We start from the raw sequence: 18,030 nt of genomic DNA, 5'->3' as shown, positions 1-18,030 counted from the left end.
AGTCTGACATAGTATGTAATAAGTTGTGATCATTTCTATTCAAACCTAGACAGCATATTAAAAAGCAGAGACATCCCTTTGCCGTAGAGTCAAAAGCTATGGTTTTTGCAGTAGTCATGTACAGACATGAGAGCTAGAGCATAAAGAAGGCTGAGTGCTGAAGATGGATGCTTTCGAACAGTGGTGCTGGAGAATACTCTTGAGAATCCTTTGGACAGCAAGGAGATCCAACCAGTCAATCCTAAAGGAAATCACCCCTGACTATTCATTGGAAGGACTGATGCTAAAGCTGAAGCTCCAATACTTTGGCCACCTGATGTGAAGAGCCCATTCATTGAAAAAGACCCTGATGCTGGGAAAGACTGAGGGCAGGAGGGAGAAGTGGGAGATAGAGGATGAGATGGTTGGATGGAATCATCCACACAATGGACATGAGTTTGAGCAAATTCCAGGAGACAGTGAAGGACAGGGAAACCAGGCATGCTCCAGTTCATGGGGCTGGGGAGCCGGACGCGAGTTAGCAACTGAACAACAACATTTCTGCTCTGCCCTGCTCGGAGCATCTTCTTGCCATTTTTTTTTTTTTAATCTTTTTGGCAGTGCCATGTGGCATGTGGGATTTGAGTTCCCCAGCCAGGGATCTAACCCACACCCCCTGCCATGGAAGCACAAAAACTTAACCACTGGACTGCCAGCCCAACTTTTTTTTTTTTAACACCTTCCATCTGCTTTCTTAATTCTCATCCCCCTTACCATTTCTCCCATTTTGTTGTTCAGTCATTAAGTCATGTCTGACTCTGTGACGCCATGGACACCAAATCCCCTGCCCTTCGTTATCTCCTGGAGTTTGCTCACACTCACATTCATGGAGTCAGTGATGCTATCTAGCCATCTCATCGTTTGCTGCCCCCTCTCTTTTCCCTTTCTTTAATTCTTGTCCCTGTTCCTCAGGAAGGAAAGGCTGGGATTTGAAGTCAAGCAAAAGTGACTGCAGAGACTGGAACACGCGTGCCAGCCAGCCGGTGCCTGTCCTGGTAATATGCAAACACACAGCCTGTGCATGTCATGCATGTAAATGCAATGACAGCACACAGTCCACATGCTGTCAGTTACAGCTTCACTCAACGTCCTCTGCCTATGACCCACCCACGCTCCATCAGCCCAGGACCTCAAGGCATCAGAAATACCCCGAGCCCTACTCAGACTGAACTCATGCCCAATCCCAGGGCCGGGCAACTCTGCAGTTAGTTTGTGTCTCCAACTTCCTCAGATCCTCGCTAGATATTGGGAGTTACCAGCTGGGGGAAGCCTGAGTAAAGTAAGCACCCTCAGAGGGGCTTTTATCCAGAAACATGCAGAGAGGCTGTGATGGCCCCCAACTCACACACACACACACACACACACACACACACACACACACCCATGCACTGACACATGTTTGCACAGGAGCCAGTGGGCTTGAGTCCGCAGCTCACAAACCTCTTCCACTTTCAGGACTGCCCATAATGGGGTGAGGTGGTTAGAGAAAGGACTGATACCCATCTTACAGACTAGCAAGCTAAGGCCGAGGAAGGGCAGTGCTTTGCTCCAAAGGCAAAGATGGGGCCGAGCCAAAGCAAACAAAGGCCCTTGGGTCCCAATCTCGAATTCTTCTCTGTTTCAAGGTAGCTGGGAGTTTCGAGCCTAGAAGGCGCTTAGACCGGCGCGTATTGGAACCACGACCCTGTCCTCTCCAGGGGGTCGCGCCAAAGCCACGCCTCCTCTTGAGCAGTCACTGGGGAGCGGGGAGAAAGCGGCCCTAGCGATGTCTCTTTAATGCGCGCCCCCGGAGGCCCCGCGCGCCCCCGCCACTATAACTGGTGTGCATGGAGCAAGCTGCCTTCAGAGGAAGAAGGGCGGGCGCTGGGCACCCGTTTACCGACTTTTCCAAGTGCGATCAGCGCCCGTCCGACCCACATCCCGCCCCCATGGACCCGCCCGGGGACATCCACTGCTGAGGACCAGATGCCTGGCGGGCTCCGGGCTGGGTTGCACCCCGCCACCGTGCAGTGACCGCCCGGGGGTCCTGCAGGCTCCGCGCGCCTCTTCCCGCCGCGCTCGCCGTCGGGCGAGAGCTCCGCAGCCGCCACGCCTCGCGCCCCGCGCTGCCCGACCCATGCTGGTGCACGCTTACTCCGCCATGGTGAGTAGTCTCGGGCACAGGGGCGTGCCCGGCCGGGGATCAGGCAGGCAGCCTGGGTGCTGGACCTTCCGTCCCGAGCCTCCTACTCCAACGAAATCTCGGATGGAGGGGGCCACAGCGACTGCGCCCGCGAAGAACCGTGCGCACGGGACATCGCTGTCCCCAGCCCAAGGTTCCCGCGCCCACGGGTCATTCAGAGATAGACCTCGGGCCCCGGGAGCGGGCAGGACTGCAGCCGGCCCCTCGGGAGCTGAGGAGGGTCCTTTCAGCTGCCGCTGGATCGCCTGACGCGCCCCTTTCCTTCCCCAGGAGCGCCCCGACGGGCTGGGCGCAGCGGCGGGCGGAGCCCGCCTGTCCTCGCTGCCCCAGGCGGCCTACGGGCCGGCGCCGCCGCTGTGCCACACGCCCACCGCCGCCGACTTCCAGCCGCCTTACTTTCCGCCGCCCTACCCGCAGCCGCCGCTGCCCTACGGCCAGGCGCCCGACGCCGCCGCCGCCTTTCCCCACCTGGCCGGGGACCCCTACGGCGGCCTGGCGCCCCTGGCGCAGCCACAGCCTCCGCAGGCCGCCTGGGCCGCGCCCCGCGCCGCCGCCCGCGCCCACGACGAGTCGCCGGGCCTCCTGGCGCCGCCCGCCCGCGCCCTGGGCCTCGACCCGCGCCGCGACTACGCCGCTGCTGCTGTGCCGCGGCTCCTGCAAGGCCTGACCGAGGGCGCGCACGGCCTGGCCGACGCGCCCCTCGGCCTTCCCGGGCTGGCGGCCCCGCCGGGCCTGGAGGACCTGCAGGTGAGGCCCGAACGGTCCTGGATGGGCCAGCATCCGCTGCGGTGACTTAGGACCTGGCGGGCGGCAAAGAGCGGCCAATGCAGGAACCCGCCCGACTTTTCTCCCAGCCTACCGAGGACGCGCCCCACGTCCTGAGTTGGACGCTGCCTGGCCTTTCAGGCGGCCGGGCTCTGAGTCCATGGGCCTAGGGTCTGGGTGGCGGCGACCCTTCGCCGAGTAAATGGACAGGGGCCGAACCACTCTGTCCCTCTCCGCTGGGCAATGCAGGGCATCTATGCCCACTCCTGGTCTACCGGGACAGCCTGGGCCTGGAGCGAAGAGAGGCGGAGGAATTGCCTGAGGTTCAAAATTCTCTCTTTGAACTCCACGGCGAGGTTCCCAGGCCTCCAACTCGGCCGCAAATGCTGGAGCGCGGGTGAATCCTAGTTCCGCCCGAGGCCGCCGCAGGCGACGGGTGGTGCGTGTTGGGCGGAGCAGACAGTGCGAGGAGCGGGAATGCAGGGGCTTGGAAAGCGACAAGAGACTGGAGTCTACGAGCGCCCTTATCACTACCCTGTCCTGTTTGCAGGCCATGGACGAGCCGGGAATGAGCCTCCTGGACCAGTCGGTGATCAAGAAAGGTAAGGAAGAATGGCGTGCATCTGCCAGGGCAGAACTGGGCGAGATGATGCAAGCCCTGGCACACAGACCCAACGTCTTCCCTACGGCGCGTCCCTCCTGTGCATCGCCGAGCTCGGTGGCCACCGGTCACTCTTTCCGGCCCAGTAGAGGGGCTGCGGAGGCTGCAAGCAGGGGCAGCTGGGGCTGCGTTGGTGACTTGGCCCCAGAGTCTGCCAGCCAGGGTGCCCCGGAAGCCCGACCACGCTCATTTAGCCACCCTGGCGGCCAGGCCTGTGCAGGGGCCTGGCCTCTCCCTACCAAGGAGGAGGGCACTCTTTTAGATCTGGAGTTAATTTGCAGAACAAGTTAAACCACTTCCCTGTTTGCTAAGAGGTGGTAATAGGGGTGCTATTCCCATGGACGTCCTTAAATGATTTCCACTTTAGGGAGCCTTACCATTTCCTAGCCTGCCAGGTTCTTTCCGCTGCTCCCTTCCCAGCAGGGCCTCCGGAGTCTTGTGCGAATTTTTTCTCCAGTGGGGAGCCTCTTTCAGTGTTCAGGATGAGGGAGCTGGTCTGTGAATATTGTGTCAGGCCGTGTGCAGGAGAGTCAGGGCCTGGTATTGGTGTCCATGTGAGTTTGCAGTCCTGTACATGTCTAAAATATTCCTTTCCCAGGTGTCTTTCTAGTATTTCTTGGTGTCTTTGGCTGTTGAGTGTGTAATGTGTGTCCGTCATGTTGGTGTAATTCCCATGCTTGTGGGGGTCAGGGTCTCTGTTGTGTCCAGGAACTTGTTTTTTGGCACTGAGGATCTCTAAGCGTGGAGAGTTGCTCCCTGTTTATTTTCGGGGTGTTTGTATCTCTCTGCCCTAGTAAAAGCCAGGGGTTTGAGATCTGCCCTTCACTGGACCTTGGGACCTGTGACTTCTGACAGTGATAGAGAAAGGTGAGAAAGACAGAGACTCGGGAAGCCCAGGCATCTAGCAGGCTCCTTGAATTTGGGGAGGGGGCGGTGAAGCGAGGAATATGGAGGAGGCACAGACAAGCCCGCAGAGCCCAGGGCAGGCACAACTTGTTTCTCAAACTAGTGAATTCAAGCCTGGGCTCAGTCTGCCCTCCCAGAGAGCGTGTGGGGCGGGGAGGGACAGGGCACGGGGTGGGACTTGAATTTCCAAGACTTGGGGCTAGGAGTTAGCTGGACCACCTGGAGTATGTGTGGGGAAAGATGAGGGGATAGTTCACCCAGAACTTGGGGGAAGGGGGCTGTGTTACCTGGAGCCAGGGGTTTGGGGAGGCTGCCTGGAGTCCCAACAGAGGTTTGCGGTCAGAGCCAGCTCTTTGCTAGCGGCCACTGCCTTGCTTTAGTGAATTTTTCCAAAACCGACGGAAGGAAGAACTCGTCTCCAGTGGCCATCTCCCCCTGGAGATGGTCTCCGCGGTCTCAGTCCCCAGTTCCCAACTCCTGCCGGGACTGGGTGGGTTAGGGGGGCCTGGACTCACTGACCCTGGGGGAGATCTGCGTGCCAAGTCACTCAGTCGTGTCCGACTCTTTGCAACCCTGTGGACTAGCCCACCAGGCTCCTCTATCCATGGGATTCTCCAGGCAAGAATACTGGAGTGGGTAGCCATTCCCTTCTCCAGGGGATCTTCTCGACCCAGAGATCAAACCCATGTCTCTCACACCTTCTGCATTGGCAGGTGGGTTCTTTACCACTAGCGCCACCTGGGAAGCCCAAGTAACCTGGGGATTTCTGATTTGGGGAAGGTACTCAGCTGGGCCTCTGAGTACCTTAAACCCCAATCCCCTGGTCAGAGCCAGGACAAGAGACTGGCTACAAAGAGGAACTAAAACTGCCTAAAACTCCCAGCCCCGAACTTCCATAAAGTACTGGGTCCTAGGGGTGCGTGAGGATCCCCCAAAGCAGCCCCAAGAACACAGGGAGTGGGGCCAGGATTCGCGAGTGTTGCGCGCTGACTCCGGCGGGTGCGGGATGGACGTGGGCGCCCGTGCTGTGCGGGATGTCGCCGTCGCGGGCGCGCACACCGGCCCGATTGCAGTGTCAGCCCGTGGGTGGCCCGGCGACCTGAGTTAGGGGCTGCACGCTGAGAGCCCCAACCTGGGCGGAGAGTCACAGCCCAGGGCAGTGCCGCAAACGGGGAGGGGCGAGAGCTGGGTCTCACGAATGAAGGAAGAAGCTGGTTCCCAAGCGGCGAACTTGGCCTTTGGCTGGCGGCCGGCGCGGCTCGCCTTTGGGGAGGAGACGGAGTTCGTGCGGCAGCTTGCAACTCTGCAACTAGGCAGGCAGAGCCCATCTGCGAAGGTCGGGCCTCGGAGCGCGCTCGCACGGGCGACCCAGCCGTGGCCAAGCAGGTGGCCCAGTTGAAGCCCTGCGTCCTGGAGCCTCCACGCCCCACACAGCGGGTGACTGTGGTTTGCGCCCGCCGCCGCCACTGCGGGACTCCGGCCACGCCGCCAGGCACGTGGGCGCGGTTGGTTAGCTTCCTTTTTCGCCCCCGGGTCCTTCCGAAGACTTGGGGAGCCCCGGTCCCCTCCTAAAGTCCTCTGGCATCTGCCAGGGGCGATGGAGGACCGTCCCACTCCTGGATTTATAGAAAGTCCTGGAGTTACAGAATTATGGAAAGCCCTGAAATTATAGAAACTCGTTCTTGGCTAGCTGCATTCCTCCAGCTCCTCCTGGCCCTGGCGGTAGGGCAGCTGTGTCAGGGGCGGCTGGGGTCCTGGATGTGAAAGGGAGGCAGCCCCAGCCTTACCCCAGAAGCAGCCTTCCTGCTTGGAGGAGGCCGCGGCCTCCACTTTGACCGCGAGTCCGGGGAGGCCAGGCAGGGGAGGGGCGGCAAGGCCCCGGCCCACCACACCCTACAGGTCGGCAGCCCTTTGCAGCCGGGACAGCTGTGCGGCCGCGATGGCGAACGGGCGAGGCTGCGCCAAGGGAAGCAGGGAGCCCTCAATTTCTACCCACATTTGTCACTTTCAGTTTTGCGACCTGTCCTAGGGGCACAGAAAGTGGGCGGGACTGGCCAGAGAGACAGACAGGGCCAGGAATCTCGGCAGTGAGCCGGTTTGTACAGGTCGTAATGGGAGCTCAAAAGACAAGAGGTGAGCGCCTGAAGTTGAAACCTTAGCATGAGGCTCAGTAGGTGTTCCGGAGGGTTGTTGAATGAATGAGTGACAGGGTTTGAAGTCTGAGTGCATTCAGAGAGGTAGTGTACAAATGGCCGAGCTACATTCACCCCACCGGGCTGGGTATGTGCATATGCCCTCTCTTTGGAAAGGCCAACAGGTTTAAAAAGGTTAAACATCTCTGTGGGTTTCTGACTACACAGTCACAGCTGGAAGGGGAGTAGTTTGGGGATGAGAACTGAGATGTTCCTCCTTCCCTCCAAGGAGAGTGAGTAGTTGTGGAAATCCCTTGCTGGGCTCTGTTGTCCACTCCCAGGACAGGGGCTGGTGTGAAGTCACCCTTTCCTCTGCTCCCCCTGGCTCTGGGGAAGGAAAAGGGGAATGGGGAGTTTCTGGGCTTCACAGGAGGGCCAGGATTGGGGTGAAGTAAGGGAGGAACTCACTTGAAGCAAGATTGGGAGCTCAGTAATCAAGATAAATAACGTATCTTAGTGCAATATTTTTCTAATTTTTAAATGCGGCATATATTCACAATACACAGGATGCCAGAATTTTACACAAAGATGGAATGTGACTCTCAAATTACAACCCTGCCTCACTTGCCTCCCAGGCTACCGTCAGCCCCAGCAGGAGACTAAAAACCAGTGCAAATGGACTGTGGACTCTGCCTGAGGGCAGCATAGCACACACAGGGCAGTGAAGGGTAGGAGTTACATTTAAAAGAAAGAGAGAAGAGAACGACAGTCATGGGGATCAAGAGGTACAAACTTAATAGATACAAAATAAGCTACAAGGACAAGACAACACAGGGAACATAGCCATTATTTTATCATAACTATCAATAGAATATATCTTTAAAAATTGTGAATTGTTGTGTTGTACCCTTGCATATTATGTAATATTGTACATCAACTGTATCTCAATTAAAATAAATTAAAATCTGAAATAAACCCTCTAGGAACTTCCCTGGTGGTCCAGTGGTTAAGACTTTGAGCTCCCAATGCAGAAGGTGTGAGTTTGATCCCTGGTTGGGGAGCTAAGATCACACAAGTCACATGATTCAGCCAAGAAATTAAAAATTAAAAAAAGAAACCCTCTAGCAGTTGGTGAGATGCAAGCTTAACCAGCAGGTCCCACTGGGGAAGGTGAGGGAACTCAAGTGGGCTGGGAGGAGGGTCAGGACCCCTCCTGTCTGCTTTTCTCCTGCTGTCCTCTCCCCACAGCCTTTGGATTGGTGGTACCCTAAGTGTGGTCTAAGGAACCACATGCATCAAATCCCCAAGGGGTGCCTGCTTAAGAAAATGAAGATTTCCTGGGCACCATCTCACATCTATTGAATAAGAATCCCTGGAAATATGGCCTTGGGACTTCATTTTTTAAAAAACTGATTGATTGAAGTAAAATTTACATACCTGAAATTCACCCATTGGAAGAATACAATTTGAAGATTTTTAGTACACTTACAGGGTTGTGTCACCATTACCACAGTCTGTTTTAAGACGTTTCCAACACCCTCCCCCCCAAATCCTCTATTCTCATTTGTAATTAATTCCCACTCCAAGCTTTAGGCAACCATTGATCTGCTTTCTGTCTATATATTTGCATATACTGGACATGTTATATAAATGAAACATATATATAAATATGCCAACTTTTGCATCTAGCTTCTTGTACTTATTTTTGAGGTTCATCTGTGTTGTAGATTTTATCAGTAGGTTGTCCCTTTTTTATTGCTTAGTAGTACTCCATTATATGGATGTAACACATTTTGTTCATTCATTCATCAGTTGATGGATTCTGGGTTTGTTTCCACTTTTTGGCTAGCATGAATAATGCTGCTGTGATCATTCACAATGCATCTTTGTGTGGACATATTTTCACTGCTTTTGAATTCCTAGGAGTGGAATTGCTGGATTTTTATGAGTTTGTCTTTAATTTTTTAAAGAAACTCCTAAGCTGTTTTCTAATGCAGCTGTACTATTTTACATTCCTACCAAATAGATGTGAGGGTTCCAGTTTCTTCACATCATCATCTGCACTTGATATGTCTGTCTGTTTGATTATATAGCCTTCCTGGTTAGGATCTCAGTATATTTTTAATTTGCATTTCCTTAATCACTAGTGATGTTGAGCTCTTTCTCATATGCTTACTAGCCACTCATATCTCATTTTTAGTGAAACATCTATTCACATGCTTTGAATATTCTCTAATTGGGTTATTTATCTTACTATTGAATTATAAGAATTCATATATTCTGGATCCACATCCTTGATAAGATATAGGATTTGCAGATGTCTTATTCAAGAGTATTTCATTCATTTTTAAAAAGCGACTCTTGCTTTTATTTACTTACTTGGCTGCGTGAGGGTCTCAGTTGTGTCACATGGGGTCTTCACTGGGTCACGCGGGGTCTTTTGTTGTGGCACATGGCCTCTAGCTGCAGCACCTAAGCCCACTTGTTGTGGTGCATGGTTGGGCTGCCCTATGGGGGATCCTGGTTCCCCAACCAGGGATCGAACCCATATCCCCTGCGTTGCAAGGCAGATTCCCAACCTCAGGACCACCGGGGAAGCCCCTCATTTTCTTAATAGTGTCTTTTCACATACAAAAGTCTTTTATTTTTATGAAATCTAGTTTCATGATTTTCTTTTATGGATCACCTTTTGGTGTTGTATGAGGAACTCTTTGCCCAATCCAAGGTCAGGAAAGCTTTTCTCCTGTATTTCATTCTAGAAAGAATTGCAGTTTTAACCAGCTTTCTGAGCATCCGTGGCACACTGCCCAGAACCAGTGGTCAGAACGTATCTCCCACCTGTGGACAGAGTGTGTAGACTTGAGGGGTGTCTGTGAGTCTTGTCTGTAGGCGTGTGCACATGTGTGTGCATGCTTCTGCCTGCATGACCGGGGGACACCTTGAGTGGACCACTCCAGCTTCAGGACTCACTGTGCTGTGGGGATGCCAGTGTCCCTGCCTTGCAATCTCTGCTAGTTAATTCCCACCTTTGTGACTGCTCTTTCCCCAGGCCACCCGCTTCCCTGCCTAACCCTGGCTTCACACCCATCATTTTTGAAGGAAGAAGCTCTGAGGGGAAAGATACAGACAAGTGGGGGGAAGCAGCAAAGTCCCTAATTCATATAGAGAAACACTTCTCCACCTGTCTTGCACTACACTAGCTGCACCTATGTCTGCATAAATCTGGCATATACTCTGTGTTTAAATATATCAACAGTAGCAAAAGCACTTGCAGATATCCCTATGTACATTGCTGCATTCCTGCAGCACTGGAGGAGGGCAGAGCCGGTGTGTATAGAGCTGGGGCTCACTGTTGTTAAGTGTACGCATGCACAGGTTCACCCTCATTGCTCTGTGGCAGGGCATGTAGTTTTTATGTATAGACATTTGTGTGACACATGTGCTCATATATGTCCCTGTTTGCACATGCACAAACGGCTTCACCCAGCTTTGGTCTCTCTTCTTTCCTGGTACAGAGCCTGGCTTCAGAGGTCTCCAGATGGATGGAGGAGGCTGCTGGGGGAGAGAAGAACTTTCTATTCTTCTGACCATTCCCTCTGCCTAGGAGTCACGGGCGACCGGACAGTCTCTTTGCCCTTCTTGTTAATTTATTAATTCATAGTTTTATTTTTTTAAGTCAAGCTTGAGGTATAATTTACATATAGTACACTTCACCCTTTTTAAATGTGCATTTCTATGAATTTCTTTAAATTAAGTTTTTATTTGACTGTGGTGAGTCTTAGTTGTGGGACATGAAATCTTAGATCTTTGTTGCAGCATATGAGATTGCACATGGAATCTAGTTCTTAGCCACTTGACCACCAAGGACGTCCCTAAACTTTTGAATCAGTTGCCAATGTTTTAAAAATCCAGGGAATTCCCATACGGTCCAGAGGTTAGGATTCCGTACTTCCATCACATGAGGTGTGTGTTCGATCCCTAGTCAGGGCACTGAGTTCCCATAAACTGCACAGTGCAGTGAAAAAAAAATAATCCGGAGATATCACCTAGAAACCTCAAATTCTGGTCTTATCAGCAAAAACAAAAAAACCAAAAACCTGGACAAATTAAGAATCCTGGCAATGTTGGTGTGTCCTACATGGTAACACTCTCCCATATCTCACCTGCTTATATTAACTGCTGCACTCCCCGCTTTGAAGTCTACAACTGTGCTGTCCACTGTGGAATCCACCAGCCATGTGTGGCTATAGAGTACTTGAAATGTGGCTAGTCCAAATTAAGAGGGGTCGTAAGTACAAAATATGTGTTGAGTTTTGAAGACCAAGTACAAGAAAATAATGTAAAATACCTCATTCATAATTTTCAAAATATTGATTATATGACTCAGTGATAATATTTTTATTTATTGGGGTAAGTAAAATATATTAAAATTAGCCTTAATGTGTTTCTCACTTTTTAAAAATGGGGCTTCTGGAAAATACAAATTTATGTATGTGGCTCAGAGTGTACTGGTCTTGGACAGTGTGGTCGAGAGCCTAAAGGGCAGATGGAAGACCAAGCAAGACAGGTAGGGAGGGCTGGACCACAAGCTAGGTCCTACTTTTTAAAGAAAATTTGGCCACACTGTGCAGCATGTGGGATCTTAGTTTCCTGACCAGGGATGGACCCATGCCCCCTGCATTGGTAGGCAGATTCTTAACCACTGGACCACCAAGGAAGTCCCAAGAAGGGCACTATGACAGTCACGGTCATCATCAGAGGTCAGGACCCATCTCTGGTCCTTATTGCTGAGCCAGCTTAACTATTTATATTTTGAACTTTTAGTCTCTTTATCTTGAAATGGGGATAGAAAATACCATCTACTCCACAGACCTGTTAATGTGAAGCCCTTGGCATATGGTTGGCACTCAGTGGAGGGTAGGCAGCATCATTCTGCTCACCTATGGAGCTAGAATTTGATTCTCAGGCACTGATGAGTTCTAGGCTGGGGAGTGATGGATGTTTCAGAATGATCCCTCTGGAGCAGGGGCTGTGCAGAAGTTCAGGTGGGAAGTGAGTGAGTGTCCCTCTATACCTGTGGCTGCATCCAGGCACGTGGAGAAAAGAAAGCCCTAGCTGACGGGTGGGATGGGGTGGCAGAGAGTGGTGTGGAGGGCCTCATTGAGGTTTCTGGCTAGGCGAAGGCAGGGAGGGTTTCAATGCACATTCAGAGAGGGGAAAGCAGGAGGGGCTCTGCCAGGCCAGGCACTGGGCCAGCCTTGCTTACCTCTGCCTTCCCGAGGCTTAGCACAGTTCCCCGCACACCGGTGCGCAGCGAACATTTTGCCAGATGACTGCAGGGCCAAGTGCCGCCTTTGAGACCACAGTCCAGGGCTTACTACTGGTACTAAGTCTATCAGCTACATGATTTCAGACACATTATTTTACCTCTCTGGGCTTCAGTCTCTCATCTGTAAGATGGGGATAATAAATGTAACCTCTCGTTCTGAGGATTCAGTGAGGTTATCGGTAGAAGCACAGACTATACAGTATAGTGAGTGCTCATTGACTCTTGGTCTCAGGATCTCCACTTGATTCCTCTCCCCAAGCACAGAAGGCCTGCCTTTTCTACTAAGGCTCTCTCACTTCCTCGAAAGAAGAAAAGCCCAAGGGGAAACAAGTGCCTCAGTCGTTCTCCCTTTCCCCTGAGGCTTAGCAGGAGAATGGAGGTTAGACTGCAGGCAGAACTTTCTTTTAGAGCCAAGAGTGTCCAAATGCGTGTTAAAAAATAAACTTCTCAGATTCCCTTCCCTGCCCTTCATAGATATTAGTACAAAATTAGAGAGTACTGGGGGAGGGAACGATAGGGGATGTCTCTTTATTCCTGGACTCCTTGAGCGTCCCAGAGTGACTTAGCGGGAAGAGGGCCAGGGTTGGGGGCCTAATGGGGCCATAACCTCCCTGTCCCTGGGATAGGGGAGTCCAAAGCCCCCAGGCCTTTCACTGACCTGAGATGGTGGGGGAGACATGGGGATTACAGGTGAGTGGGAGCAGGGAATCGGGGACTCCTTGTGATTGCATAGGTCTGGCTGGGCCCTGCTTCAGTGACCCAGGAATCCAGTCTCCAGCCCACATTCCATTTCCTATTTCCAACACCCTCTGTGATCACGCATGCCCAAACTCCCAAGACTGCTGAGGCTGTTTGATTTTTAACAGGGAGCTGGCCTGACTCAATGAAGGGAGTCGGGGTTCCAGATCCAGAGAACTTTGAGCTTCATTTCCACCACCCGTTGGCTGAGCGAACGTGAGTGAGTCACGTCAACCTCATGGTGCTTCAGTCTCTTCCCTTGTAAAACAGGGTTAGTAGAAGCTCCTTCTGGAAGGTGCGGGGACGTGCAGAAGCAGCTGTGTGCGCGCGCAGCGTGTGAGCCGGGTGCCAACACGCAGTTGGCGCCTCGGCAGCGTGCTCGCGTCCCAGCTGGCTGGTGCCCGTGCCCCGTGGCCCCTGCTCAGTGTCGTCTCTCTCCCTTGCTCTCGCTTCTGCTCCACAGTCCCCATCCTCTCCAAAGCCAGCAGCCTTTCGGCCCTCTCACTGGCCAAAGACAGCTTGGTCGGCGGCATCACGAACCCCAGTGAGGTCTTCTGCTCCGTGCCTGGCCGGCTCTCTCTGCTCAGCTCGACGTCCAAGTACAAGGTGACGGTGGGGGAGGTCCAGCGGCGACTCTCACCTCCTGAGTGCCTCAATGCCTCTCTCCTGGGTGGTGTCCTTCGCAGGTAGGAAGGCCAGCCCACAGCTCCCTGCCCAGGCTCAAGGCTAAAACCTGGGTCCTTTCAGACTTTCTCAGGGGTTTGGAGAGGGGCGGCCCCACCCCAGGACACAGGGTCATCTCCATCTCAGCCTCCCAGGAGGATTATGCTGCTCTCTGGACAGGCCTACGTCCTTGGCAGCTCCCATGGGTCTGCAGGCTGGAGGGTCGGGGGTAGAGAAGAGCCTGGGTACCAAGAAGGGATGCAGGACTCACCCGCCTTGGGCATGATAGACAAGGCTGGGTTAGGGGAAGAGACTGGGCCATTTTCAACCTCACCCCACCCAGAAAAAGGATCCCCAGGACTTAAGGCCCGTTCCCTGTGTCAGTGTAGGCCTCTCTGATGTGTGTGTTCTGGGCAGGGAGCGTGGGATCCATGGTTTGTCTTCATAATTGGGTCTGTCTCTCTCTGGTATGTCCTTGTGCCTGGGTAGGTATTTCTGCTTCAGGACTGTGGCTTTTATGTATTTGAGGATGGTGTTTGTGTGCATGCTTGCATGTGTGTTTGTGTGTGTATGTGGTGTTGGGAGGGACAGGAGTATATGTTTCCATGAGTGTGCGTTTCCTGTGTTACTTTCAGTGGGATGTGTTGGGTAGAGTATGTTCCACTCCGTGTGTCTGTGTGAGTATATGCTTACCTTTGTGTGGGGCTTCCCAGGTGGTGCAGTGGTGAAGAGTTCCCCTGCAAAGCAGGAGGGTTCAGTCCCCGGGTCAGAAAGATCCCCTGGAGTAGGAAACAGCAACCCACTCCAGTATTCTTGCCTGGAAAGTTCCACGGACAGAGGAGCCTGGTGGGCAACAGTGCATGGGCGTCGCAAAGTCGGACACGACTGAGTGACTGAGCGTGCACCCTTGGGCAGGGGCTGCATTTGTGCAGGTGTGGGAATATCCCCCTATTCCTGGTCTCTGAGCTTCCCAGAGTGGCTTGTATGAGTCCGTGGGCGTCTGCGCAAATGTCCCTGGGCTCCTGACTTGGTGTGGACGTTTCTGTGTCCTGGATCTCTGAGACTCTGTGTCTGTCTCTATTGGTGTGCATGTCTCTGTTCCTGGCCCGCAGTGCATTTCATCTGTGTGTGTGTGTGTGTGTGTGTGCCCCTGGGCAGCTGTGTGTATAACAATGTCTCCAGTTATCTCTGTTTCCCGTTTCTCTCTGGGCCTGCATGTCCCTGGGTAGCTGTGTTGATGTACACAGGTGGGAGGAAGAACCCTGAGATGCTGGTCCATCCTGCCCCACCTTGGGTTGTCCTTGCTATTGGGAGGATTAGGGAGAAATGAGGGGTTCCTGGAGCTGGGTGTACGGCCCTCTTTCCCATCGTGGCTGCAAGCCCAGTGAGATTAGGAAGAGACTGGGATCGGGCAGGTGGAGGCCCCAGCATGTCCCCAAGGCCAGACCCAAGCCTCAGCAGGGTTGGTGGAGGCAGCAAGGCCCTGTTGGTTCACTAAGAACACGATTCTCTCTTCATAGCGTGTGTGTCTCTCTGTGCACGTCCAGGGCCAAGTCCAAGAATGGAGGCCGGTGCCTGCGCGAACGGCTGGAGAAGATTGGGCTCAACCTGCCCGCTGGCCGTCGCAAGGCCGCCAACGTGACCCTGCTGACTTCGCTAGTAGAGGGTGAGGCCCGAGGGGCCACGTGCCACCCAGTGTGACTGTGTGTGACTGTCTTGGATGCAGGAGGGTGTGTTTAGTCATATGTGTATTCTCTGTGCACCGTATATAAGGGGTATGTGTGAAATACGTGTACAGTGTTTACGTGTATGTGCAGCACACAGGTGCATGTGCTGCTGTAGTGGAGTGTGTGTGTGTGTGTGTGTGTGTGTGTAAGAGTGGCCAGTGTTTGAATGTGGTAGAGATGATGGGGTTAGAGTCCGCTCCCGGGAGGTTGGAGACTCTGAGCGCAAGCATCTTGAGTTCAGGCTCTGGGACAGAGCTCCCATCCCTGAGCTCAGAGACCTTCCGAGAAGGGAGGGCAGTGGGGTTGCGACCAGAGCTGAGAGGGGAATCGGAAGGAGATATATACATAGAAGAATGGAGGAGAGCCCTGCTCCGGGGCTGGAGGGTCCAGGCTGTGCTCCAGGCTCAGGGGTACACCTGGCTGGTGGTGTCTCATCTCTGCCTCCCCTCCCCACAGGAGAGGCCGTCCACCTGGCCCGAGACTTTGGCTACGTCTGTGAGACCGAGTTCCCAGCCAAGGCAGCTGCCGAGTACCTGGGCCGACAACACGCTGACCCCGGGGAGCTGCACGGCCGCAAGAGCATGCTGCTGGCTGCCAAGTGAGTGAGGGCGCCGCGCACAGGCTCCCATGGGTGCCGCACACAGACACGGGCGCCGAGCGTGGGCCCGGTGGACACCATGTGTCCTGCGGTGCACACACGGTGCGTGTGGCTCTGCGCACACCTAGGCTCATGCTGCACGTGACAGGGCGCCCGTGGACGTGTGAGTATATCTGAGTTCTGTGTCATACACAGTGTCAGGACAGGCTCACACAGAAGCCCATGTGTGGGTACCACGTCCCCAGAGCACCACCAGCCCCAGTCCCATCATGGGTCCGAGGGTCTCTAGCCTTGCGCCCATGCCTGAGCCTTGCCAGTCAGCCCCTCTGCTCCTGTGACCTCCATCAGGGCACCCAGCCAGGCCCGTGTTGACCCTACTCTGTCCTTCCTTCACACCTGACTCCTCTACAAGTCTCACGGATGCCTCCCTCAGCCCACCCACATGCCACGTCAACGCTGGTCTCCTAGTCTCACTCCTTGACATTTACCCCAGCGCCCCTGTTCCCCCAGCCTTCCTGCCCTGCACATGCACTCTCTCTACCCAAGCGCCTTCAATGGCTCCCACTGTTACTGCATTGATTTTCAAACTACGTTCTGCTGGGACGCTGCAGGGCCTGAGTAATGAACTGATGTTTGATAAGATTTAGTTTTTAGAAAGGGTTCCCTTGCAAGAAGACACAGACACAGGGCAGTTTGAAAACCACTGTTCTGTAAAATCCAGACTCCTTTGAGGACCCCCACAATGTGGTCTGCACGAACTCCACCCACTCCACCTGACCCTCTTGCTCTCTCCTGCCCTCCCATTCTTGGGCTTGCTCTTCCACTTAGAATGACATTCAGTCCTTCCACCTAAGGCAGTTCTTCATATCACAACTGCATCCTCCCTTCTTCACGGTTCTCTCAAGTGCGCTGGGCAGAAATGGACTCACAGACTCACGGGACTGCCATGACTCATGGGACTGCCATGACTCATGGGGCATGAGAGACTTCATATTGGAGCTGGAGAAACGTATCTAGCGCAGGACCCACCTCACTCGTTAATCAGCTAACTCACCAAGCCCTTCCTGGGTCCCAGTCATGTCTAAGATGCTGACTGGGTTCCTTGGTGATGCAAAGGGAAGACACAAGTGGTTCTGCTGCCTGAGGTGGACACAGGATGCATAGAGAAATGAATGATGGCTACAGAATGGAGTTGGACTCAACTTCCAGCCTAGTCACTTGGACAGGTCATCCAATCGTCAGAAACTAACAAGTTTCCTCTTCGATGTGACAGGGATGATAACAATACAGATTTGTTGTGAGATTAAGTCAGCTGATACAGTGTGCTTGGCACAGAATCCAGGCCTCAATTCATATTCACTGCTTGGTTTTATTTCAGTTAGTTAAGGCAGATTCTGGATTGTTCCCCAATAATTTCATAAAGAAAGCTCTTGAAGCACTGGCTGTTTTGGGTGCAGGTGGGAGTAGGAGAGAGAATCGAGAAAAGTTTCCTGGATAAGGCAGGAGTTGAGCTGGACTTGGAATGTGGGCAGAATATCCACAGGAAAAGAAGTCATAGGGTATTGGCATGTGCTGTTTATTAGCTGTGTGATATTGAGCAAGTCAGTAGTCTCTGAACCTTCATTTACTTTTCTGTAACATGGGTATGATCATCATTTGTAGACTGTTGGGTCAGCAATCATATATATGATATCCAGCTGGACTCAGACCTCTGTCCTCTAACCTCTGACCGTCCTTCCCCAACCAGGCAGATCTGTAAGGAGTTTGCAGACTTGATGGCGCAGGACCGTTCACCGCTGGGCAACACTCGCCCAGCGCTCATCCTGGAGCCCGGAGTGCAGAGCTGTCTGACACACTTCAGCCTCATCACCCATGGTTTCGGCGGGCCTGCCATCTGTGCTGCCCTCACTGCCTTCCAGAACTACTTACTGGAGTCACTCAAGGGGCTGGACAAGATGTTTCTAAGCAGTGCGGGCAGTGGGCATGGTGACGCCAAGGCGTCAGAGAAAGATGCCAAACATCGGAAGTGACCGCTTGCCCCCGCCCCCATCCCTAAGGGGCTCCCAAGATCTGAAATGAGGTCTTTGCTCCTGGGGGTGGGCCTGAAAGCATTCAAAGGTGGGGCTGGAGTCAGACCAGAAAAAGGACATTCCTCCAGAAACCCATGAGTTAGGGGTCTGGGTTGGAGTAAGGGGAAGTGGCTTCTTGTGCTGTGTTAAGTTAAGCACCCAGGTGTTTGCCTCCTGTGTGCAATTTTCTGACCCTTGACTGCTGAGACGGGCTTGAAGAG

General features: G+C 53.4%; 1 protein-coding gene across 1 annotated transcript; it reads left to right on the top strand.

Annotated features, from left to right (window-relative positions):
- The first annotated feature begins 2,155 nt into the window (after positions 1-2,155).
- On the top strand, positions 2,156-17,770 carry TFAP2E (transcription factor AP-2 epsilon). Its single transcript, XM_065930350.1, has 7 exons — positions 2,156-2,182; positions 2,492-2,968; positions 3,537-3,588; positions 13,216-13,438; positions 14,963-15,081; positions 15,599-15,740; positions 17,488-17,770. Exons 1-7 carry the CDS (start codon positions 2,156-2,158, stop codon positions 17,768-17,770), a joined length of 1,323 nt encoding a protein of 440 aa, XP_065786422.1.
- The last annotated feature ends 260 nt before the right edge of the window (positions 17,771-18,030 follow it).

This window comes from Muntiacus reevesi, chromosome 1 (assembly GCF_963930625.1).
Source record: "Muntiacus reevesi chromosome 1, mMunRee1.1, whole genome shotgun sequence".
NCBI lineage: Eukaryota > Metazoa > Chordata > Mammalia > Artiodactyla > Cervidae > Muntiacus > Muntiacus reevesi.
This window is presented reverse-complemented; position numbering and strand designations above follow the sequence as displayed.

Excerpts from the sequence above, each read along its gene's own strand:
- TFAP2E (XM_065930350.1), top strand. The coding sequence starts at position 2,156 with ATGCTGGTGCACGCTTACTCCGCCATG. Across the intron at positions 2,183-2,491 it reads TGCACGCTTACTCCGCCATG|GAGCGCCCCGACGGGCTGGG; the intron begins GTGAGTAGTCTC and ends TTCCTTCCCCAG. Across the intron at positions 2,969-3,536 it reads CGGGCCTGGAGGACCTGCAG|GCCATGGACGAGCCGGGAAT; the intron begins GTGAGGCCCGAA and ends TCCTGTTTGCAG.